The sequence below is a fragment of the Oryx dammah genome, unplaced genomic scaffold (genome assembly GCF_014754425.2).
Source record: "Oryx dammah isolate SB20612 unplaced genomic scaffold, SCBI_Odam_1.1 HiC_scaffold_5, whole genome shotgun sequence".
Taxonomy (NCBI): Eukaryota; Metazoa; Chordata; class Mammalia; order Artiodactyla; family Bovidae; genus Oryx; species Oryx dammah.
The window spans coordinates 92,774,661-92,797,067 of NW_024070189.1; the positions used below are offsets into that span (position 1 = coordinate 92,774,661).

Sequence of the window (22,407 nt, forward strand, 5' to 3'; positions counted from 1 at the left end):
GGCCTCTTCCACTTGGATGGCCCCCAGCCCCCCACTTCCAAGGTCAGGCCTCAGGACCCCTTCCCCTTTTCCCACCTTGCTGCCAGGCTCAGGACACACACCACAGACTCAGCGGAAGAAAAGGGAGGGGTTTTATTCTCAAGCGTCTAAGGATTTACAAACGAGGGCATTTTGTTTTAAAAAGGGATGGCGCAATACTGGCGGCCTGAGAAGGGGTGGTGGGCCGATGGGCTAGGCCAGGCCGCCCTAGGCCCCTGGCTGCCCACTCTGCCCTCTGCCTGGTTGAGAGGGGGTGGCTGGTGGCTGGTGACTGGGGGGTGGGGGAAGGGAGACATAGGAGACGGAAGGGGGGAGGAGAGGCTCCCTTTTAACACTGAAGAGAGGGGGGACATGGGTGGACACTTACACACGAAACAGAAAGTTAAATAAAAGTTAAACCCAGGCAGCTGGCCTCAGGCCTGTGCGGGCCTTGGGGCTGGCCACGCAACCTTCCTGGCTACCCAGAAAGGCCCCTGGCAAGGGAGGGCAGAGGCCATGCCTACTGGCCCCACACCCTGCCCCACTCCCCTCACAAAGGGGACTGGAGCAAGAAAAGGTGGCCACCCCCTGGGGCGGGGGACAAAGATGACTTTGAGTCCTTTTTAAACATGCGGCATTTTGTGACTATCCTAGTAGTAACTAGATTCGGTGAGATAAATGGAGGGTACAGTGATGCCTAGTCTAGATTGCTTCAGCTACATCCAGCGAGGTTCCTCACCTTTGGTGTTGGTTGATTTTTGTGGTTTTTCTGGGGTTTTGTTTTTTTCCTTTTTTTCCCTGTTATTTTGTTCTACTGTCCACTTGATTCGCATGCATCACCAACAACAAGGAAACACAGTCCCTCATGCTCTGGCTGCTTGCTGCCCAGGGCCCCATAGACGCTGGGGCCTCAGGGTGGGCTGGGGACTGGCCAGCTCCGGGTGAGTTGAGGGGCACTCGTGGGCCACTACGAGGGCGTGACTGCCTGCACACGCCCAGCCCTTGGCCTGCTCCACCTCTGTCCCTGTCAACACATCCTCGAACCCCCGCGTCCAATCCGTGCACCCTCATCCCTGCCTCCCGGGGCCCCATGGACCCCCTTCTGTCACCCGTTCCCTCCGCCACCTCCCTGCCACACCAGCGCTGGCTGCCCTCCACCACGCCCCGCGCCTACTGTCCCTGAAGGCCACCCTGTGTGGCCACGGCCCCTTGGGCTTCCTCCGTACCCCCTGAGGTCCTCCACTCACCCCTGCAAGCTTGGCCAGTCTCTAGCCCTGAGGGAGGAGCAATCCCCCACCCCCAGAGCCCACCTTTGGGACTAGTCTCTCCCGGGTGGTGGCCTGAGCCCCCACAGCTCAGCCCCCAGCCCAGCCCCACAGTACCCACAGGCGGTTCAGGGGGCTGCCGCCACAAGCAGCTAAACACGACTTTGGTAAAAGTTTCTGAAGGTACCAACAAAGCCCATGAGAACAAGCTCTTCTCCTCCCCCCACCCCCAAACACCCCACCAAGTACAATAAAATACAATAAACTCCAAAAAGGACCCCCTGAGATCAAAGAGAGAGAGAGAGAGACCAGCCCGGGTCCGGATGCAGTCACAATGTCCAGCCTGCCTACCGGGGGAAGGGCGCCCGCCAACTGGCTCATCACTGGCCAGAGACCTAAGTGGACCCAGGGGTCCCGCCGGGGGTGGCAGGGCCTGGGCCAGGAGAGAGGCAGAGGCGGGGAGGGAGACGGGGAAAGCCAGAGAGGTAGAGAGGGAAGTGGCAGAGAGGGAGACGGAGCCAGGGTGCCATGTGTGCATGGGGGGGGGCGGTGGGGACAGTGCGGTGTGGGAGGGTGCAGGGAATGGGGCTCTCTCCCGACCCCTGGGGGCCGCCCCAGCCCAGAGGTCACAACTGAATAAATAGCGAGACTGCTCGCGGCCTGCTGTCTTCCGTTCACAGTGTCTGTCGGGGTTGGGGGGACGTGTACGGCCGGCTGATCCCAGGACGGGAAAGGGCTGGGGCCTGGCAGGCCCATCTGTCCACGGCTGGTGGGCAGGGAGTTGGGGGTGGGTCGGCGCCCCCTACTATCTGTCCTCAGCCCTTGTCGGCCATCCGGGTCCCAGGGCTCCCCTGGTGGGCAGCTGGGGGACTGTGCAGGGAAGGGGGGGCCTGAGGCCGCATCCCCCAGCGGGCCGGCCGCCACCGTGCGGCTACCTGAAGAAGGGTAGGTGGTGCTGGCTCAGGACCCCACTTGTCCTCGGTGACTCCGTCTTCGCCATGACATCCTTGAACCAGGAAGCCACGTCCACCTCCAGCGTTTCATAGCGCTTGATGAAGCTGTGTTCCTGGGGGCCCAAGGGGGTGGGGCTCAGGACCAGGGTGTCTCTTCCCTGGCCACCTGGCCTCCAGTGGGGTAGTGGTTTTCGGATGGGGGCTGGGAGGGGTCCTGGGTACTCACAAGTAGCTTATTATACTTTGGTCTCTTCCTGTGATCTTTAGTAAGGCTGAAGAGAGAGAGAGAAAGGAGAGAAATGAGAGCCAGGAGGTGGGGCTTGGCTGCCCGCCCCAGACTCAGGGCTGCTGGATCTGCGGGCCGGAGCCCATGTCCTCGCCCCCCAAGCCTTGTGCTGACAGAGGGGCCAGGGTTGGCACTCAGGCCCCTTATCTGTGACAAAAACCTGACACTCACCGTGAGATGCCCATGGGAGAAGTAGGTAGGTGGGGGGATAGGTAGATGGGTGGGCTTCCTGCCCACCCCCACCCCACCCCACCCCTCCCACCCTCCCCCCGGAAAGCTCCTGTGTGGACACCCTGCTCATTGGTGTGGGACCCTCTGAGCTCTCAGCCCTGGGACACCTGTGCTCATTCACAGTCCCCTGGTGAAGCCCAAGGACCACCCTGCCAAATACCCCAGGGCTAGGGGTTCCCTGTGGCTGAGTCTGGACCCAACTCCTAGCCCCTAGGGCTTGGGCTCTGGCTCGAGTCTGCAGCCCCCCACCCCCATCCCAGGGGGCCCTTTGCCCCACCCCAGTGGCCTAAGCTCAGGGTCACGTCTGACCTTGCCCTGCCTTCCAGACTGGAGGGCAGGGCTGGGGGTGCTCACCAGTCTTTGACGAAGGACTGGAAGTCCCCCGAGAAGCCCATGTGTCCGGGCAGGAGCGGGGGCTCCTCCTGGAGGACTTTGGTGAGGACCTCAAAGTCCGTCTTGCAGTTCTTGTAGGGGAACTGTCCTGTCGCCAGCTCCACCTGGGAGAGAAACGGGCAGGGCTGGGCCGGCCAGGGAGGACGGGGCCCTGCCCTTTCTGCTGCCACTCCCTGCCTGCCTCTGGGCCCCGAGAAAACCCAGCCTCCAAAAGCCGGGGCCCCAACTCACCAAGGAGATGCCCAGGCTCCACACATCGGCCCGGATGTCATAGTCAGGCTTGGTGGGATCCGGGGGGTCGATGCGCTCAGGCTGCAGATGGGAGGTGGGAGAGGGGGATGAACGAGCCCTGGGGCCGGGGTGGGTGCACCACCCCTCCCACCAGCACCCCTGGGCCCCCTACTTACTGCCATGTAGGCGGCACAGCCCGCGCTCCGCGTTTTGGCTTTGGAGTCGACCAGGCGACCACTGATGCCAAAGTCACAGAGCTTGATCTGGCCTCGCTCGTCCAGCAGGATATTGGAGGGCTTGACGTCACGGTGGATCACGCCATGCTTCTCCTTCAGGTAGTAGAGCGCTTTCACAATCTGCAGTGTAGGCAGGGGAGGGCACTTATCGGTGACGTGGAAGCCGAGGCTGGGGGGGCGCCTGCCTGCCCACCTGTGCCCTCCAGGCCACTCACCGCCACTGTCATCTTGCCCAGGATCCGCTCGGGGATGGGGCCCTGCATCCGCTTCTTGAGCTTCTCTGCGCACGTGCCCATGAGCTCCATGGCGATGAAGACGTCCGTCTGCAGGGACAGCAGTGGCTGTACCCCTCTGCCCACCCGACAGGCTCAGGGCCTGGGGGAGGAGATGGGGGGGTTGGGGGAAGCCCTCGTCTCACGTTGGTGATGAAAGTCCCGAAGCACTGCACAATGTAGGGGCAGTCGTGGCTCTTGAGCACCACATCCAAATCCATGAGGATCCTCTTGTTCTCCTCCTTATTCCCCGAGCGCCGCATTTGCTGCACGGGACAGCCGAGGGCTTAGCACCAAGCCTGGGGCGCAGGGGCCCCATGGGACATGGAAGGGGGTTGCACTCCCATGGGCAGGGCGGGGTGGGCTCACCTTGACAGCGATGACGTGCCCTGTCTTCCGGAAGCGCATCTTCCACACCTGGCCGCAAGTGCCACTGCCCATCTCCCCCAGGTTCTCCAGGTCGTTGATCTCCGCCTGGTAGCGCTGGCGAGGAGAGCCAGGGCTGGGGATCCAGCGGACCTCTGCCCTCACCCCCGGCCTACATCTCCCAGCTGTGTCGCACCCACCCTCCCTGGGGCCACCAAGGGAAGTGCGTTAGGTTACCTGGCCCCCGATGGTCAGGTAGCCCGTCTGCTTCATGATCTCCTGCAGCTTCTGGTCAATCTCGATGCTGAAGGGAGAGGAAGTGAGTGCCGGTGGAGGGGGTTCCTGACCAACGTGAGGTTACCCCAGCCTCCAACACGCAGAGGGTTCCACAGAGCTCACCAGCGCCCCCCTGAGGCTGGCCCTGCGCCCCCTGACCTCCCGACCATCCACCAGGAGGCTCACCTCTCCATGCTGCGGGGTGTGAACAAGGTTGACGGCAGCCCCAGCATGTGGCGGGGCCGGGCGGGGGGCGTGGGGTGCTGCGGGGAGCTCTCGGAGGACGGTGAGCGGCTGCCCCCATCGTTGGCCAGTGGGAGCTGGAGGGCTGGGGGGTGGTGAGAACCGGGGTGGGGAGGGGGTTAGCTCCCAGCTGGCCCCAACTGCAGGCCCTGGTGCCCGCATCCTTCCCTCCCTGGTATCCCTTAGGTGGGCCGGCACAGCCCCCAGCCCTGGCAGACACAGAGCGCCCCGATCCTAGACCACTCTCGGGGTGCTTTCTCCCAGCCCCCCTGACTGGGAAGGGCTTGCAGTGGGCTGGTGGGGGAAGGGGTGGTCCCCAGAGGCTGAGGGTTCACCCAAGTATTCCCTGATAGAGAAAGGAGGCCCTGAGGCTGTCAGTGGACCTCGGGCAGGTAGGCCACCCCTACCCTGGGGCCCCTTCCTCCCCACTCTGCCCAGGAAGAGGCTCAGGGCCACCACCCCCACAAAGTGGCAATGCTGAACTGGGGAGAGAGTAGGTGAGGGACCCAGGCTTCCAGCTGCCTCGCCTGTTCTGTTTCAGGGTCAGGGAGGGCTGCCCTCTGGACAGCAGGCTCTGTAAGCCTCCGGCCTGGCCTGCAGAGCTGGGGCCAATGCGACCAGGACAGGAGCCCAGGCTGGACCTGTGTCCTTCAGGTGAAGGGAGCCAGGTGACCCAGCCCCTCCAGGGGCCGGCAGGGCTCCAGGGCCAGGGGCCGGGCCAGGTGGGGAGGTTGGTTCTTTCCAGAAGCCTGCATGCGGACAGCTTGGGCATGCTACAGGCAGGCAGGCAGGCAGCGGGCAGGCAGCGGGCACCCCAGGACGGGCAGGCGGCGTTAGGGGGCGGGAGGGTGGGAGACAGACAGATGGGAGCTGAGACTTGGGCCCAGCTGCCCAGAAGAGGCGCTGCAGAGACAGGCCGGAGAGGGGCTGGGGACCAGAGAGCAGGCCCCTGATGGACAAGGAGCCTCCTGCCAGGCAGGCCACACAGTGGGAGCAGAGGCCAGAGTGGCCCGGGAAAAGGTGGACGGTCCTCCAGCGAACCCACGAACCTCAGAGACCCTGGCACTCGGCCTCCAGAAGGGAGCCCCTGGCTGGGGAGGCCGAAGGCTACAAGCACCCCCCAGGTCCACCTCCCCTTGGAGAGCGGGCTGGGAGCTGGGCAGGGGCGCGGAGCTTCTCCCCTGCAAGTTCTCCAGGCGTCTGGTGGCGTGGGCCCAGTGGCCAACGGGCACAGACAGATGCAGTGTGGCTCTTGGCACCTGGGCACTTTCCATGCCCTGCTGGCCTACGACCTTGGTTGCAGCCAAAGAGAGGAGCAGACCTATGAGCCTGGCCTGCCAGTCCCAGGAGGGCATGGCGAGAGTGATGGAAGAGCTCTGGGAGCCCAAGGACGTGGCTGAGCCCAGTCCCCTCCACTGGCCCAGAGGCCTCTCCTCCGGTGCCCTCCCTGCTCTACCATGGCCAGAAGCCTGGTCCTAAACCCTCCCTCTCTGGCTGGACACCCTCCAGGGCTCCCAAAGACCCTGGATCCCTGGCAGGCTGCCCCACACTGTCTTCGGCTCCCTGGGTGAGGACCACACCCCTCCCCTCCCCAGGCCTCTCTGTGCCCTGTCACCCCCACCCCCCACACAGTCCACCGGGCCCTCTGAAGGCTCCCCCAGAGCCCGGGGCCAAGGCAGCTAGCTTGTGGCGGGAGACAGGCTTCCAGCCGGTCCCACAAACTGAAGCACGGCAGGTATTTAAGAGGAGCCGGTGCAGGATGGCTAAGGGGGGTAAGGCGGGAGAAGGTATACAAAGGCCCTGAGAACAGAGATCACACAGGTGGTGCCGGGCCCACGGCAGGTCAGGAAGGCCAAATGAGAGCCAGAGACTGAAGGGGAGAGAGAAAAGAGGAGGATGAATGAGCAAGGACGAGGCAAGACACAGGGCGATGGGGTGGGGTGGAGCATGCAGCCTGCCAGGCTGTCAGTGAGCACACACGCATACACACACAGGGCATGGCACAAACTCACAAGCAGGTGCAGACGACACGCCACAGGACCCCCAATAGAGCTAACTCTCCTTCATGTTCTTACACACACACACACACACACACGCACGCACGCACACACACACGCACGCACACTTCCCAACCCAGTCCTATTACGCACACAAGGATCAATGAGGCCAGCCCGCTCCCCACCCCTCACCTTCCCCACAAGCACATCTGGCTCCCTCTTGGGCCCTGGGGGGCTGTTTACTTCCACTCTTGTGCTCCCCCACTTCCCAGGGGACTTTGCTCAAATGCCACCTTCTCCCCAGGCTTCCCAACCGCCGCCCCACCCCACCCCCACCCCCCTGCAGAATCCATGACCCTGATCCACTGGGCCTTTCCTCCAAGGCACGGGGCCTCTTCCACTTCTCCCTGCCCGGAGGACCCCCCAACCCCCAGGGCCTCCCACCCCCAGGGGAGCACCAGCCCCTGGAACAGACAGGCTCAGTCCAGGCCTAGCACTGCTCAGCACAGGGTGGGAGGCGACACGGGTCCACTGAGCTGATGAAATGGATCAGCAGGTAGGGAGCCCAACCTTCCTTCCCTCCACTCACATACATGCGCACACACACACAGATACACACACGCCTGCAGGCAGACGCACGGACACTCGGGACCCCCTCAGCAGGCGACAGACTCCTGGCGGGTGAGGGAGTCTGTTTCCTCCTGTGGGGAGTCCAAACCTGAGCCCGAGAGGAACAGAGGAGCAGGAGGTGACAGGACACAGAGGAAGTGGCCGGGTGGGCCAGACGCTGACCGTGTGGTTGGAGAGAGTGAGGGTGGGATGGGGGGACACACACGCACACACGGAGCATGAGAGAGGTGGGGAGGAGGGATGGCATTCTGCGGCCAGGGCAGCGGTTAGGTCAATGGTGCAGAGATCCAAGCAGCGATGATAAAAAGGCTGGTACCTGCTCGTTGGGACGGGGCAGGAGCAGGGCTTAGAGTGATCACAATAACTGGATGGGGAAAAGGAAGAAAAAAAAAAAAGAAAAACAACACCACGATAAATCACAACAGAAACAACTGATTTGTCCAAAAGAAAAGAAAATCAAATCATAACAAGGAGAAGGGGGGAGGCACGCGGCACCAAACTGCAGAGAACAACAGAGATGGGAGGGCTGAGAGGATGGGATGGAGCTGACAGACACAGGCACCAGGAGGGGGCTCCCCGGGGCATGTTCTCCATGGGCCTCCCTGTGCCTCCTGCCCATCTGGGACAGCCACCCCACCAGGCACCCCAGGCCCTGCCTGGGCCTGTCTCATCCACGCTGGGGCTGGAGGGGAACCGCACTGAAGAGCCTGGTGGGGACCCTCCAGTCCTGGCTGCGCTTCCTACCCCAGGCAGAGTCTAACACAGCACTGCTGCCTCAGGGTTCTTCCTGGGCCCCTAGAGACCCCTCCCCACTCTAGTCAGGAACCCACCTGGACCAACGGCAGAAAAGGGAGGGTGGGGAGTGGACCGTACACCAGAATGGGGGGTGACGAGGGAGTGGTGGGAGTACCCAGATGAGGAGATATCTTCCCCACCTCTCAAGATGACCCGACAGGGAGCTACATAAACCACAAGAGTCATATCTGAGAGGTTAACAAGAAGGGCAATTTGCTGGGTCAAGAGGGACACAGAAAGCATGTGTGGGAGGGGACTTCCCTGGTGGTCCAGTGGTTTATATTCTGCACTTCCAATGCAGGCAGGGGGCACGGGTTCCATCCCTGGTCGTGGAACTAAGATCCCAAATACCACAAGAAGTGGCCAAAAAGTTATGTAAAGAAAAGAAAGCATGTGTGGGGAATGCTCTTCATCAGGTCACTAGGAAGAGGGAAAATCTGACTCCCTGTGAACTTCGAGGATGTGGGGAAGGGTTCCGTAGGACGTTACAAGCAGACTAGATGTTGCATGGCGATTCCGGGCCAGGTGCAGGTGTTGAGGGGCAGCTCTTGACGCCAGAGGACAGGATTCCGGAGAGACAAGCACTGAGATCACGGGATCACAAAGTAGCGGTACGTGTATATCCTGGGATGCCCAGGTAGCCCCACACTGGCCTCAGGTGTCCCTGGGCTGTGTGTGGAAGGGGGAGTCACTTGATTCAAGGTGACAAAGTTGCCATGCTTGGAAGCTTCGTTATTTATTTCTGGAGAATCCAGAAAGATGGTGGCAGTGAAACTAGTCCGCGGAGTATGAGGAGGGGACCTGGCTTAGGTGGGTAAAAAGGTAGGTGGGAGGGAGCCTGCTGAACCAGTGACAAGATCCCTGAGCGGGGAGAAGGGGGCACCAGACACAATCACAGGGGCAGTTATATATGGTCCAGCGATGTCGGGTGTCCCCAGGTCAGCTGCACTTGTGTCATCTGCTGAACCCGGCTGACAAGGACCCAGGTGGCGGGGGAGGGGACCTCTCGACAGTCTCTGAGATGGCGACAGTGGAATCAGCTGGTGAAAAGGCATGTGTACACGTATACGGAGGAGCTGGATGTGGTCACGGTTGCATGGAGTAGGCGCACCAAGGCTTAGAGTAGGTGACAGAAGCTCCGAGGTTCCCGGTGATTGGGGGCGGGTCATCAGATGGACAGCCTCGCCCTGGAGCCGGTAACTAGGTTCCCAGGCCCCATTAGGGGGAGCCCCGAGGCAGGGTGAGGACTGACGGGGAGCTCACGGGCCCCACGCCCCCGGGTCACCGTGACCCTCTCCCCGCGGGCCGACCGCGGGGAGCCGGGCGGAGAGGAGGAGGAGCAAGAGCGCCCCGGAAGCGGGGGCGGGGCCTGGCGGCGGGGGCGGGGCCTCCCGCGGCGCGCGCCCCGCCCCGCCCGCCCCCTCCCCCACGCCGCCGTGCTTACTGGGCCTGGGCCGCTGGGGGCTGATATCCAGGTTGAGGTCGATCCTCCGCCGGGCCTCGCGGTTCTCCTGCTTTAGCTTTGCTTCCAGGCGGGACAGCTTCTGCTCCAGGGAGGACGCCGCCATCTTCCCCGCCGCCGCCGCCGCCGCGCACCGCCCGGCCGCCCGTCAGTCCGGCAGACAAACACCGCACTGCGCCTGCGCTTGGATGACCCCGCCGAGCCGCCGTCTCGCTCTGCATGGCGCATGCCCGGTGCTCGCACCCGCCCTTCCCGCGTGCGAACCTCCGCGCGTGCGTGCTTCGTTCCAGCCGGAGGGATGACGCCTCCTAGAGCTCGCGGCTGGCAGCGTACACATCCTCCCAGTGTGATGCGCATGTGCAAATCCCCGAGAGCTCCGGCAGGAGGCGATGTTTAAAAATCCACTCACCGTTCAGTTAAGAGCGGTGGGCGGACAAAGCAGCGCGCAGGCGTACAGAAGGTGAGACGAGAGCACGCGCGTGCCGTCTGCTGCGCATGCGCACACCTGGTCTCGCGCTCTATTTTTAATTTCCTGCCGCTGTCCGCGGTGGTCGCCAGGCTGTGTCCTCAGCCTCGTTCTTTCTCTTCCCGGCCGGCCCTAGCTGGCACCCACGCCTTCCAAAACTGCCTTTCTCATCTCGGACAGTGCTTCGTTACGGTCCCTGTTGTGCTTAATTGCTGCCTACTCACCATAATTAGGCACCTGTGGGAAGCCCTTTCCATTTCAGCGGGGTCAGGGTTGGCCACGAGGACTTGAAGGGGCGGGGTAGGGTTTGGGCCACTGTCTGGACGGTGGGAATCCAGCGGCGTGATCTCTGTCTTCAGCGACGTGGGGCCAAGGTCAAGGCTAGAGTTCCAAGTCAGATTGGCCGTGGGAAATTTGAAGGCATCCCTCATCTCTTTAGCTCCTGGACAATGCAGAAGTTAGGACCTGGGGTTTGGTTCCTCCACCTGGTGCCTTCACCACCTACACATTTTCTTCAGCTGGCCTGAAGAGCACTGGGAAAATGTCCCCATCTGGAACCCTGGGGCGCCCAGGTGAGCAGCTTGCTTCTGCTCTCTGGTGCCTGGAGGAGGCTCACATGTTGGAGACACCATGGAGGTGGGGAGTCCCAGGAGGTCAGGGTTGGGCAGGCTGTGCCAAGACCCTGCCCACTCTAGCACGAGAAAACTGATGGGTGTTGAAGGTTTCTGATGACTCTCCTGGTGACAACTTACAGGTGAATCAGATCCAAAACTGTGGAGCCATAAGAATAACGAAACGTAAAGGACAGGCACTTCTACGGGAAAAGGCTAGGTAGACGACCACCTGATGTCTCCTGGTTAACTGAGGTCTCTCTCTGTCTCTGCTCCCAGGGAAGAGGCTTATAGCCTTGCTTCTGGAACCTGACTGTTGCCACTTGCCTCTACTTGGTCTGGTGGAATAGAAGCCTTAGACAATGGCTGGAGTGGACACAAGGGATCAAACTTATTCTCAGACTTCCCTGGTGGCCCAGTGGTTAAGAATCCACCTGCCAATGCAGGGTATGTGGGTTTGATTCCTGGTCTGGGGAGATTCCACATGCCACGGAGCCACTAAGCCTTTGTGCCGCAACTACTGAGCCTGTGCTCTGCAAAAGAGAAGTGACCACAATGAGAAACCCATGCACCACAGCTGGAGAGCGCCTGAGTGCGGCGAGGAAGGCCCAGCTAAGCCAAAAATATATATATAGTTCTCATAGTTAGTGTTATTTATTAAGCACCCACTGATATACACTCCCTCACATAGGGAACATTGAAAGACAAAGTCCCAGCCTACAGAAAAATGTACCTCCCCTGCAGGAGTTCCAATCCTTAGCACATGCAAGAATAGCCCCCTTGGGGGGTTTAGGGCAATGTTGATTGCTTGAAGTTGTCTGCAGAGCTTTTAACTTATGTGAACATGAGCATTTTCCTGAGGAAGGAGGTGCCCACCTTTCATCAGATTTCTCAAAGCATCTAGGGATCTAAAACCAAGTTCAGAATCCCTGCTCTCGACACCCAGATATCTACTCTGTAGGTCAGCATTTCCCAACATGCAGGCCTGGGATGGTCTGAATCAGAATTACCTGGGATGCTTCTGTTTACCAGCAAGTTCCTGGCCTCCAGCCAACGTCCTGAGTCAGCCTTTCAAGGGTGGGGCCTGGGATGTTTTGTTTTGGAGATGTTGATTTCAGCCAAATATGAGAACCATTGCTTTCTGAGTTCAGGTGTCCATAGCAAGCAACTTATAAATAAGGGATTAATATCAAAATTGGGGGGGGTTGGTCCCTTGTGTCTGTGTCCCCTCGTTGGGAGTAAACCCCAGATGTAAGCTGTTTTGGTCAGGGGAAGAGGGTTGAAATCCCACTGGGATGAGCCTCCCCCACCCCACCCCCCATATGTGGTACTGTGGCTGCTGTCTGGGGGAGGGCAGCATCTCTGGCCCAGGGCTAGGGGCAGGTCAGCCAAACCAAAGACACGGGTGTGGTTTTGGTCTGAGAGTCTTCTGACTGAGTTAATCTCTCCAGGATGTTCCACCCCAAATCCACAGCCTCCCAGACAAACCAGTCCCAGGATCTTGCCTGGGCTCCATCAACCTGACATGTCTGTTCCTTGTCTCCTGGATGGGGCCCACTTGACCATCTCCCTCGAAGATAATGGTAGAGATTCCAGGGCGGTAGCATCCAGGAGGCATTGACCTCAACCTGTCCTCCCTCCCCGGCTTCACTCCGCCTCCATCCGGTCCCGTACCTCGGCCGGCAGCCCATCATAAAGGGTGTCCTCCACCAGGAGCCCCGACTTCTTGAGCCCCCCACAGTTGCCGAGCTCTTCCGGCAGTGCTTCCAGCCGGTTGCCCTTGAGCTCCAGGCGGCTGAGGGCCCTGAGGGCCCCCACCTGGGGTGCAAGCTGGCTCAGATGGTTGTAACCTAGAAGCAGCGTCCGCAGCTTGCGGCAGAAGAAGAGCTCGTCAGGTAGAAACTCCAGAGCATTGTAGGAGACAGCCAAGTGCTGAAGATTCTGCAGGAGACCCAGCTCAGCTGGCAGGGAATGCAGCCCATTGTGCGAGACGTCCAGCAGGCGGAGGCTGGAGCACATGCCGAGCTGGGTGGGCAGTGTCTCCAGCTTGTTGTGGCTCAGATAGAGCTGCTCGAGGCCCCGGAGCTTCCGCACATGCTCGGGGACATAGGCAATCTGGTTGTGCCACAGCCGGAGCGTGAGCAGCTTGCGGCAGTGCTGGAAGCTAAGGATCTCCTCGATGGAACGCAGGTGGTTGTCCCGGAGGTCGAGCTCCTGCAGCGCGCCTAGGCTGAAGACGGCGTGGGGGATGCGCTCCAGCCTGCAGGCCACCAGCTCCAGTTCCCGCAGCACCGCCAGCTTCTTGAGGCTGTTCAGTGCCAACAGACGCGCCCCATCATTGTGCAGGCTGAGCCGCTGCAGGTGGCCAGCCACATCAGTCACGCTGGCAGGAACCTTGCCAGCGTTGCTCCGCAGAGACAGCACCTTCAGCTGCTTCAGCTCCCGGAGGCTCTCGAGGGTGGCTGCCCGGGCCAGCTCTGGGGGGAAGAGCCCCTCTAGATGCAGCTCCTCTAGACCACGCAGCCCAAACACCCAGAGGGGCACCTCCCGCAGCTCCTCGCACTTGATTCGGATGACCTTCAGGCGGTCCCGCAGGAAGATCTGCGAGGAGAACGGAAGCCTGGCGGGTGAGTGGAGCAGGCTCAGCTCCTGCAGATGCACCAGCTGCGAGAGGCCCGGGGGGAAGGTGATGTCGCCAATGGCCTCCAGCCGCAGTGCCTCTACCTCGCTGAGCTCGAAGACCGTGTCCGGCAGCCCCGGGAGCATGCAGAGGGCCAGTTCCAGCCGGCCCCGGGCATTGCGCTGCAGCTTCTGCCGCAGCTTCTCGGCAGTCCACTCATGGTTGAGGTTGAGCTGCTTCAGGCGGCTCTCGCTGACCTCAGAGAGGAAGACAGCAAAGCGCTTGGAGTAGAGCGAGTCGTACTGGTCGATGAGGTGCAGCATAAAGGCGAAGTCGTTCTTGACATCGGGGATGTCGCCCATGCCAGTTTCCTCCCGAACTGACCGGAAGGAGTACTCCTTGAGGGGCCGGTGGAAGAGCCAGTAGAGGGTGTAGAGACAGGTGATCCCGTAGACGCACACGAAGGAGATGTAGCAGAAAGCCAGCTTGGAGAAGAGGTGGGCTTTGGTGTGGTTGCAGCAGAAGCTGGCGTAGCCTGTCACCTCTGAGGTCTCCACCCTGCAGGCCACCAGGAAGCTGATCTTCCCCACATAGACCAGGTTGTAGACCAGGATGGCCAAGAACTTGCAGACCTTGAGCACCGTCTGCCGGATGTACATGGTGTACAGGATGTCGCCCTCCTCCACGTGCACACGGAATTTCTTGACCTTTTCAAACAGGGCTTTGGCCTGCTCCCCCTCCTTCTTGTCCAGCAGGGTGACAGCTGGGGGCTCTGTCACCACCTTCTCGGGCTCTGGCAACACCTTCTCCTTCTCGCCTTCCCCTGCCGTTGTGGTCAAGGTCACTGTCGCCCGCCCAGCTGTGGTGGCGGCAGGGCCCTTATTGTTCTCCCCGGAGACCTCGGACAGTGCCCGAGTAGTCCATGGCGAGTCAAAACACTTGCCCAGGATGGAGATGAAGTGCTCAATCTTGGAGCTGGTGCCAGGGAACTTGAACCAGAAGCTGGTGCAGACCATGAAGATGAGTGTGTGGATGACAACCAAGTAGGGAAAGTACTTGGCATACCAGTGGAGGGCTGTCTCGTAGCAGAGCTGGTTGATGAAGCTGTACTGCTGTAGGTCCAGGTTGTTCTTGAGGCCGCTCAACTCCCGGAGGTCCCCCATGGGCTCTGAGACCCCCCGCGGCAGCAGCTGTTGGCACGGGGCTTCAGATAAATTCTCCCGGGGTTCATGACTGGGCAGACAGATTATCTTGTCCTGTGTCACCTGGGGATGGGGGCGAGGGTATGAAAGAGGGTGAAGGATCTGGGGTGGCCTGGGAAGTTATAGGGAGAGGAAGCAGGCTGCAAGCAGGAGAGGTCTGCCTTGATCCCCAGCTGTCCTCAGCTGGCTGTAACTTTGGAAGAGTCATTAAACCTTTGAGCATGGGACTTTGTCTGGAAATAAAAGAGCTGGGTTGATTCGTGTTCCTCAAAAAGATGTTAAAAACCTAGGGAATTCCCTGCTGGCCCAGTGGCTAAAACTGGGCACTCTCAATGCAGGAGGCCTAGGTTTGATCCCTGGTCAGGGAACTAGATCCCACATGCCACACCTAAGGGTTCATGCTCCAACTTAAAAAAAAAAATGAAGATCTCACAGGCTGCAAGTAAAAATGCCACATGAGGCAACTAAGAACTGGTGCAGGTAAAATAAATATTAAACAAAAAAGATGTTGAAGTCCTAAGCCCCAAATACCTGACCTGTGATGGATGCCTTATCTGGAAATAGTGTTTGCAGAGCAGATGTAATCAAGTTAAGATGAGGGAGAAATTTGCACACACACACACTCACACTGAGGGAAGATGCTGTGAAGATACAGGGGGAATGTCCTCTATCATCCAAGGAATGCCTGAGGCCACCAGAGTCTAGACGAGAGGCACAGGCTTCGCAAGGAACCAGCCCTGTCAACACTTTGATTTCGGATGTCCAGTCTCTAGAACTATGATAGAATAAGGGAAGACTTCCGGAATCTCCCAGACCCCGCCCCTGGGAAACCCCGCCCCATCCAGGCCACACCCCGCCCCGCGCCTTACCTGGAGGGTGCACCCGAAGACCCCGATCATGAGCATGGCCACGGTGAGGTACTCGGCCAGCACGTCCCACCAAGGTTTGAGCACCTTGAAGGCGGGCTGCTGCTCCGTGAACTGCTTGAACTCCGCCACCGGAATCATCCTTCCTATGAGAAGAGCAGGAAGCTCAGGAAAGGGCGCCTTGTGAGCCAGGCCCCTAGAAGAGACAGAAACAACGCCTCTACTCCCAGTATCCGCGCTCCGCCCCGCCGAACTCCGGCAGAACCCACAGCTGTGCGCTCCCTTCCCCTCCCCCGTTCCCTAGACCTCACCTCCTTCCTGGAGCCAAGCGACCAAGACTGAATGCTTGGCTTAAGGTGGTAAGTACTTACTGCTCGGTAAGTCCTCACCACCTCTGTTCCCAGGCACCCCTGCCCCGATGGGACTGGGCTTGACCACTCAGAGTTCAGGAGGGGCATTCCACGAGGCCGCTGCTCCACCGCTCGTCGGTGTGGCCTTCTCCCCAAGCCCAGGCATCTCCCACCCTTGACGCCAGTCCCAAACACTTCGCTCTGCTTCCTTGGCTCCAGACACCCGGTACCCAGGCGGCCAGCCCCGGATCCCTCCGTCACTGGACCACAGAGAGTCCCGAGATTCGGGACTTCCGGGGCGTGGACCCCCACCCCCTTCAGGGGCGCTCTGGGCACCACCTCCAACCTCCAACCGGAAAAGCCGGCTGGAGCCTGGCTCTGGTTACCGGCCCCAGGGGCAGGGAGTGGCGGACCTGAAGGCTTGTCGGCCCTGGGGGGTGGGGGGTGGCAGTGATGAGGACACCTGGGTTTCTGGTGGGGCCAGTGTTTAGGATCTGCTGCGGAAAACCGATACCCCAAAGGCAAGGGCTGAGGGGCAAAGAATCAGGAAATGGAAAACTCACAGGGAGAGAGCCCGGGTGACACCTACGACTACAAAGTCTAGGACAGGACTGGGCTGCCAGGCTCCTGGGCAGCTAGCCTATTCTGTCTGTCCCTGGGTTTCATTTTAGACCAAGGTATCATTATTCCAGATACAGACAGCCAGGCACAAGTCACTCGGGGGCGTGGACCACAAGCTGGTGCAGCACCCTCCCAGACAGGCAGCCCTGGAGCCTCTCTTCTCAGGTCTAGAAGGGGAAAGAAAGGGAGGCAGCAAGGCCTCCACTGTCTCCGAGGGGGCTCCTAGGCCGGTCCATCCCCGCTCCCCAGCACCCATGCTCCGCAGTATAAAGCCCCTGTTTCTCATCCTTCTCACGCTTTCCAGATGGCACAGTGGTCAAGAACCCGCTTGCCAGTGCAGGAGATGCGAGAGACGCGGGTTTGATCCCTGAGTGGGGAAGATCCCCCGGAGGAGGAAATGGCTTCCCACTCCATTATTCTTGCCTGGAGAATCCCATGGACAGTGGAGCCTGGGGGGCTATAGCCCATGGGGTCGCAAAGAATCGGACATGACTGAGCCCGGAAGCCTGTTTCTCATGTAGGTTTCCTGGGCCCTGTGGTCCTCATCCTGATAGCTTGTCACTGGCTGGGCAAAGAAGGGAGGCGTCTGGGTCATCGGATCATCCTCCAGTCTCCCACCCATCTCCTGGGGGGCAGGGCCTGGCCTCTGTCCCACACCTCAGCCAATCGCTCTGATACCTCCGTGCCTCCCTCTTTGGTCCCCATAACCCTGGAAGGCCTCCAATTACTACTGAATGAGGACAAGGTGGAAGTGGGCGGGGCTATAGGATGCAGGCCCCGCCCAGCAGGCTGAAGTCAGGGCAGTCCACCACACCCCTTAATCCCACCAGGGATGGCATGCAAGGGAAGGGACACACCTGCCTACACCCGGTCTCCAGGGGCCCCTGACTCAGGCCCTGACTCACCCAGCACCAGGTACATGCAAGGGGGTACATAGAGCACAGGATCCCTCACCCAATAACCCAGCCCTTGCGCTCAGTTTCACAACCTGTCCTCAACAAGAAGCCTAGTAAAGGTGCCCCCCCCCAGTGCATCACAGGCTTCAGGCACCAGGGAATCTAATAGAAACACACCCAGGGCAACTCCACAGCCCCCAGGGGCCAAATTGCAGCCACAGATTGGGACAACCTTGGGGGCATTCTAGTGTGTACACACCAGTGCACGTGTGTACAAGCTGAAGGGAGACTCAGTACCAGAGACACAGCCATACACTCTCTTCCAGTTCTGGCCACCCACTATTCTCCCTGCCCTGGCCACCTGCCCCTGCAAGGGACACTGCTTCAATTAAGAATGGTGACTCTTAGCAGAAATGCCACACAGGCAGGGAGGACCAACTTCCTGCCCCTGAGGCCCTGCCACCCTTCAGGACACATCTCACAATTGTGGAAACTCTGCTACTGGCCATCCCAGACCCACAATCAAAAGCAAGAAGGCAGAGACACCCAGAGTTCCCAACAGATGGGTCAGAGGCTCCCACGGAGCAAGGTCTATACACAACAGCCTCAAAGGCAGACATGGGGTTATCATTATCTGTCTCCATGACTCAATCTTGATTGTTTGGAACCTGCCATTAAGTTTCCCCAGACACAAGACTGGCCCCCCTTTGTCTGAACCAGGCCGGTGGGAGGGCTGGAGGGAAAGCATCATGGGGGTGTGGGGACAGAGAACTTAAGGCCACCAGATGTTTTCAGTGTCTTGTTTGACCCCCAACTCCGGGAGCATGGATATGGAGACCCTTATTTCCCAGACTCGGGGAAGTGAAATAACTCGTTCAAGGTGTCCCAGCTTGTGACAAGCAGCATTTGAGGGAGACCCCCTGAGTCCTGTCTGTCTGATCACAGGCACTCTGTACCAGGTTGAGTAAGAAGGTCTCACTGAGATGAAGCATCTTTGCCAGGGGGCCTCAGAAGGGGGCTCCTTCCGGTAGAGAAGAGATGACGGGAGGATGGCTGCTCTGCCTACCAGGCTAAGTTGTCCTTGTCAGCCTCTGAACGGGAAATTGCCCTCTACATAGCCTTAGCTCAGCCTACCCATTGCTTAGCTCCTCACCCTTGCTTCTCTCTCAGGCCTCCCCCAAGCCCCCACGTTGCCTCTAAACACTGGCAGCGGTGGTGGGTGCCCCTGATCCCCCACCCCCCATTTCCACCCACCGCCCAAGCTAAGCGGCAAAGAACAAAGAGTGACAGTTGTCAGCCCCGAAACGGGCCTTGGAGGGCACTCGGTTTAAACTTTGACTTATACACGAGGGAGAAATTATGGTCAGGGGTGCGGGGAGCAGTAGCAGCAAAGCCAGTTCTGGGCCTTAGGCCTGGGGAGTCCCAACCTAGTACTTTTCCAAGCTGCCCTTCCAGAACTGGGGGATCTGGGGAGTCTTTAGCTTCAAGGGACCCGGAAGGGACAGCCTGGGGAGGCCCCCACGTGTTAGGGCTCTGGGATGAGCTGTCACTGCCAAGAGGAGAGGGGAACAAGGTATCAAGATGCCCAGGGTGGACCCTAGCTGTTCGATCTTCACTCTGTCCTTGGTCAGGCCTGCCGGGCTCCCTGGATAGGCGCCCTTGGGCTGGCCAGGGCCGGGCCTCTCTCTGCACCGCCCCCTCTCACCACCGCAACACCCCCCCCCCTTGCCCAACGCCCAGCTCCTGTGTGCCCCAGACGGCTTAGGGCTCAGGTCGCAGGGCCAGCCGCATCTCGGGCGGTCCTTCTGTGGGCCAGGTCCTCACCCCGCCACCCCGTGCCCAAGCGCGGAGAGCCACCTACTCACCTCACGGGTCAGACGCTGTTTCCAACTCCTGTGTCCCGGGGAGCTGAGCGGCCGGGACTCCCGCGGAGTTCGCGGGCAGGACTGGGTGAGTCAGGACGGGCGGGACCGGAGCCGCGGGCTGCCCCGCCCCGTCCCGCCCACCAGCCGTCTCGGCCCCGCCTCCCTTTGGACGCTCCCGGACTCCCGGTACCGCCGGAGAGCCGGAGGTAGGCGATTCTAACCCTGGAGTCCCCGGGGAGGGGAGGAGCTCGTCGGAGGAGCAGGAACGGTAGAATTCTGCGCTCCACTGCAGTGGGGCGGACCTGGCGTGGGGGACACTGAGAGGGGCTGAAGGCGCTGGACGCCCCAAGCCAACCTGAGAGTACCCTTCTGGGATCTAAGCTATACAGACCAGTCCGGAACAGGTGGAAGGCCTCCTCCCTTCACTCCCAGGTGCAGCTACTTGGCTTTGAAACTCAAACAGGCAATCAGTGATCAGGGCCCAAGGGAGGGCGGGGCGCTTTCTCCTTCCTGCTCTGACCACCCAACCAAGGGAGGCTCTCCACTGGGGAGGAGACAGAGTCCAGGGTCAGAGGGCTCTGGGAGCCAAGGTTGGAGTCCAACCTGGGAGATCTGCTTCTCAAAGGGAGACCCTGCTGTTCCAACCCCCACGATTTCCTCCCCACTTTGGGAGGCCTGCCCTAGATCTCAGACAAGACTTTTACCTTGATCTGCTCTGTCTGCTAGACTCAAGAGAGAGGAGACCTGAGAAGGTGGGAGAGTGAGACCCCATCTCATGGGGAAAAGAAGCCCACAAGTTCACCAGATTAGAGATACTCTGAAACCTCGGGGGTTGGGATCCCCTAAGCTTAGGTTCCTCTGTGAAATCTGGCAATGGGCGTGACCCCCTTGCAGAAGTCCCTGTGGGCTCGGCCATGGGCCGCCCAAAGACAAACCTTTATGTGGACAAGATAAGTGAGGCTATCTTCTCTCTCTCTCAGAGCTTCTGCTCTATTGGTGTGTGGGGGTTGGGGGGAGAGGGAGAGGGTAAGGATGTGTATAATTAAGGAACAAGATAATGTCAATTTGTGACAAATGCTTGTGTATATAGGGGCTTCCCAGGTGGTGCAGTCGTAAAGAATCTGCCTGCCAGTGCAAGAGATGCAGGTTTGATCCCTGGGTGGGGAAGGACCCCTGTAGAAGGAAATGGCAACCGTCTCCAGTATTCTTGCCTAGAGAATCCCATGAACAGAGGAGTCTGGCGGACTACAGCCCATGGTGTCTCAAAGAGTTGGATATGACTGAGCAATTGAGCATGCACTTATGCTGTGTATATAGCAAAACAGGGTGAGGTGAAGTGGTAGCAAAGGGGCCTTTTGTGATGAATAGTTTCTCCTTTTCCTCTAGCCTCTGGAGTAGCTCCTCGAGACCCATGCCCTGAGGGTTTGTTCTCAGCTATATGCTGGGATGTGTGTCTTGTTACACACTGCTTTGCACTTCTGTGCAATAGTCTCTGCAGTCATTGGAACTGAAGCCCCACGAGCCCTAGACACATATCTTTTCTGATGCTTCAGATGGTGCCTGGCACACAGTGGGCATTCAGTAAATGATGGATGGATGCTTAATGGTTAGCCAGTGGGGATGAGAAGGAAGCCAGTAAGTGTTAATGAGGGTAGCTCTGGGAGATGATGGCAGATGCACCTCCAAGGTGTACCCACCCAAGTGGCGGGGAGTGGAAGTATTGTAGCACCAGCTTCTGTCTGTTGTGGCTGAGGGCTTCTCTGGAGACGGGAGTGGAGGGGGGCGTTCACGCCTTGGGACTCCTGACTTTCCCTGCATGCGGGGACTCTGGGTGCTCAGAGGATATGGGAGGGGCTGTACGGGATCTGTCACAGGTACAAATGCTTGAGTGGGATGTTTTAGCCATCTGACATACATGCAATGCTTCCCAGTGGTCCTCCAGAAAGACTGCCTACTTTACATTCCCACTGGTAGTTCATGAGTTTCCCCACACGCACACTACCGAGGCTTTTAAACAATTGTGGTAATGTACACATACATAACAAAGAACTTGCCATCCTGACTATTTTTAAGGGTACAGCTCACTGGCATTAAGGGCTTCCCTGGTGGTTCAGAAGGTAAAGAATCTGCCTGCGATACAGATTGATCCCTGCAATGCAGGTTTGATCCCTGGGTCAGGAAGATCCTCTGGAGAAGGAAATGGCAACTCACTCCAATATTTTTGCCTGGAGAATCCCATGGACAAGAGGAGCCTGGAGGGCTATAGTCCTTGGGGTCCCCAAAGAGTCAGACATGACTGAGCAACCAGTACTCTCACTTCAGTGGCATTAAGTAATTTCACAGTGTTGGGCAACCATCCCCACCATCCATCTTCACAACTTTTTTCATTTTGCAAAAACTGAAACTCTGTCCTCATGGAACACGAATCCACTATTCCTCTCCCCCAGCCCCTGGCACTCAGCATTATACCATCCATCTCAATGAATCTGAATCCTCTGGGGACCTCATATAAGTGGATCACAGTGGCTATATTGTTTTAAATTCCCACTAATGGTACACAAGTGTTCTTATTTCTCCATATTCTCACCAGTACTTGTTTATTTATAACCAGCTTTTAAGGGTTTGTGAACCTTAGGTAGCTATCTATTGCTGTGTAACAAACTGCCCCAAAACCTAACTCCTTAAGACAGCAAGAATTTACTGTCTGACAGTTACTCGGGACTTCCCTGGTAGTTCAGCAATAAAAAATCTACCTGCAATGCAGGAGACAGAGGAGAAAAAGGGTTCTATCCCTGGGTTGGGAAGATCCCCAGAAGAAGAAATGGCCACTCACTCCAGTATTCTTGCCTGGGAAATCCCATGGACAGAGAAACCTGGTGGGCTATTGTCCATAGGGTCACAAAGAATCAGACTCGACTGAGGGACCTGAGCTCACGTTCAGCTTCTCAGGGTCAGGAATCAGTGAGAGTGGCTACAATGAGTGGTGTAAGTCTCCCTTCCCTGGACCCCAACAACCATTGAGTTGCTTTCTGTCACTGTCTATAGATTAGCTTGCAATTTCCAGAAGGTTGTATGAATGGGACCATGCAGGGCATTCTCAAGCTCTCTGTATGAACAAATGTGATGAGGACGAGGTGGGGCAGAGGGAGCTGGTTCTTTGGAATGGGATAGTGGGTAGCTAAGAGTCTGGGGAGATTGGGCTTGAGAGCAGAGAGCCCAGTGTTTCTGTGGGGTCGATGTGGTCTTTTTTAATTAA

General features: G+C 59.0%; 2 protein-coding genes across 7 annotated transcripts; both read right to left on the bottom strand.

The window, feature by feature from the left end:
* Positions 1 to 108: 108 nt before the first annotated feature.
* Positions 109 to 10,675, bottom strand: MAP2K7 (mitogen-activated protein kinase kinase 7). 2 transcript variants are annotated; one of them, XM_040240538.1, is made up of 12 exons: positions 9,637 to 10,675; positions 7,714 to 7,761; positions 4,714 to 4,855; positions 4,489 to 4,555; positions 4,255 to 4,368; positions 4,032 to 4,151; positions 3,829 to 3,936; positions 3,554 to 3,733; positions 3,378 to 3,458; positions 3,108 to 3,250; positions 2,463 to 2,508; positions 109 to 2,349 (listed from the first exon to the last, which is right to left on the bottom strand). In XM_040240538.1, exons 1-12 carry the CDS (start codon positions 9,758 to 9,760, stop codon positions 2,215 to 2,217), a joined length of 1,308 nt encoding a protein of 435 aa, XP_040096472.1. In that variant the 5' UTR covers positions 9,761 to 10,675; the 3' UTR covers positions 109 to 2,214. The 2 variants fall into 2 exon arrangements, with proteins under 2 accessions (XP_040096472.1, XP_040096473.1); XM_040240539.1 differs by lacking the exon at positions 7,714 to 7,761.
* A 686-nt stretch (positions 10,676 to 11,361) lies between these two features.
* Positions 11,362 to 20,105, bottom strand: LRRC8E (leucine rich repeat containing 8 VRAC subunit E). 5 transcript variants are annotated; one of them, XM_040240541.1, is made up of 3 exons: positions 19,152 to 20,105; positions 15,423 to 15,565; positions 11,362 to 14,616 (listed from the first exon to the last, which is right to left on the bottom strand). In XM_040240541.1, exons 2-3 carry the CDS (start codon positions 15,558 to 15,560, stop codon positions 12,379 to 12,381), a joined length of 2,376 nt encoding a protein of 791 aa, XP_040096475.1. In that variant the 5' UTR covers positions 15,561 to 15,565; positions 19,152 to 20,105; the 3' UTR covers positions 11,362 to 12,378. The 5 variants fall into 5 exon arrangements, with proteins under 5 accessions (XP_040096475.1, XP_040096479.1, XP_040096476.1 ...); XM_040240545.1 differs by lacking the exon at positions 19,152 to 20,105 and adding an exon at positions 15,791 to 16,093; XM_040240542.1 differs by lacking the exon at positions 19,152 to 20,105 and adding an exon at positions 15,731 to 16,093.
* Between the last annotated feature and the right edge of the window lie 2,302 nt (positions 20,106 to 22,407).

Bases quoted from the DNA above. Each gene is read 5' to 3' on its own strand.
- MAP2K7 (XM_040240538.1), bottom strand. From the start codon at position 9,760: ATGGCGGCGTCCTCCCTGGAGCAGAAGCTGTCCCGCCTGGAAGCAAAG. The intron at 7,762-9,636 runs GTAAGCACGGCG...TTCCCCATCCAG, and splicing joins CCCCCAGCGGCCCAGGCCCA to TTATTGTGATCACTCTAAGC. The intron at 3,937-4,031 runs GTGAGACGAGGG...CTGTCCCTGCAG, and splicing joins TCGGGACTTTCATCACCAAC to ACGGACGTCTTCATCGCCAT.
- LRRC8E (XM_040240541.1), bottom strand. From the start codon at position 15,560: ATGATTCCGGTGGCGGAGTTCAAGCAGTTCACGGAGCAGCAGCCCGCC. The intron at 14,617-15,422 runs GTAAGGCGCGGG...CCCCATCCCCAG, and splicing joins TCTTCGGGTGCACCCTCCAG to GTGACACAGGACAAGATAAT.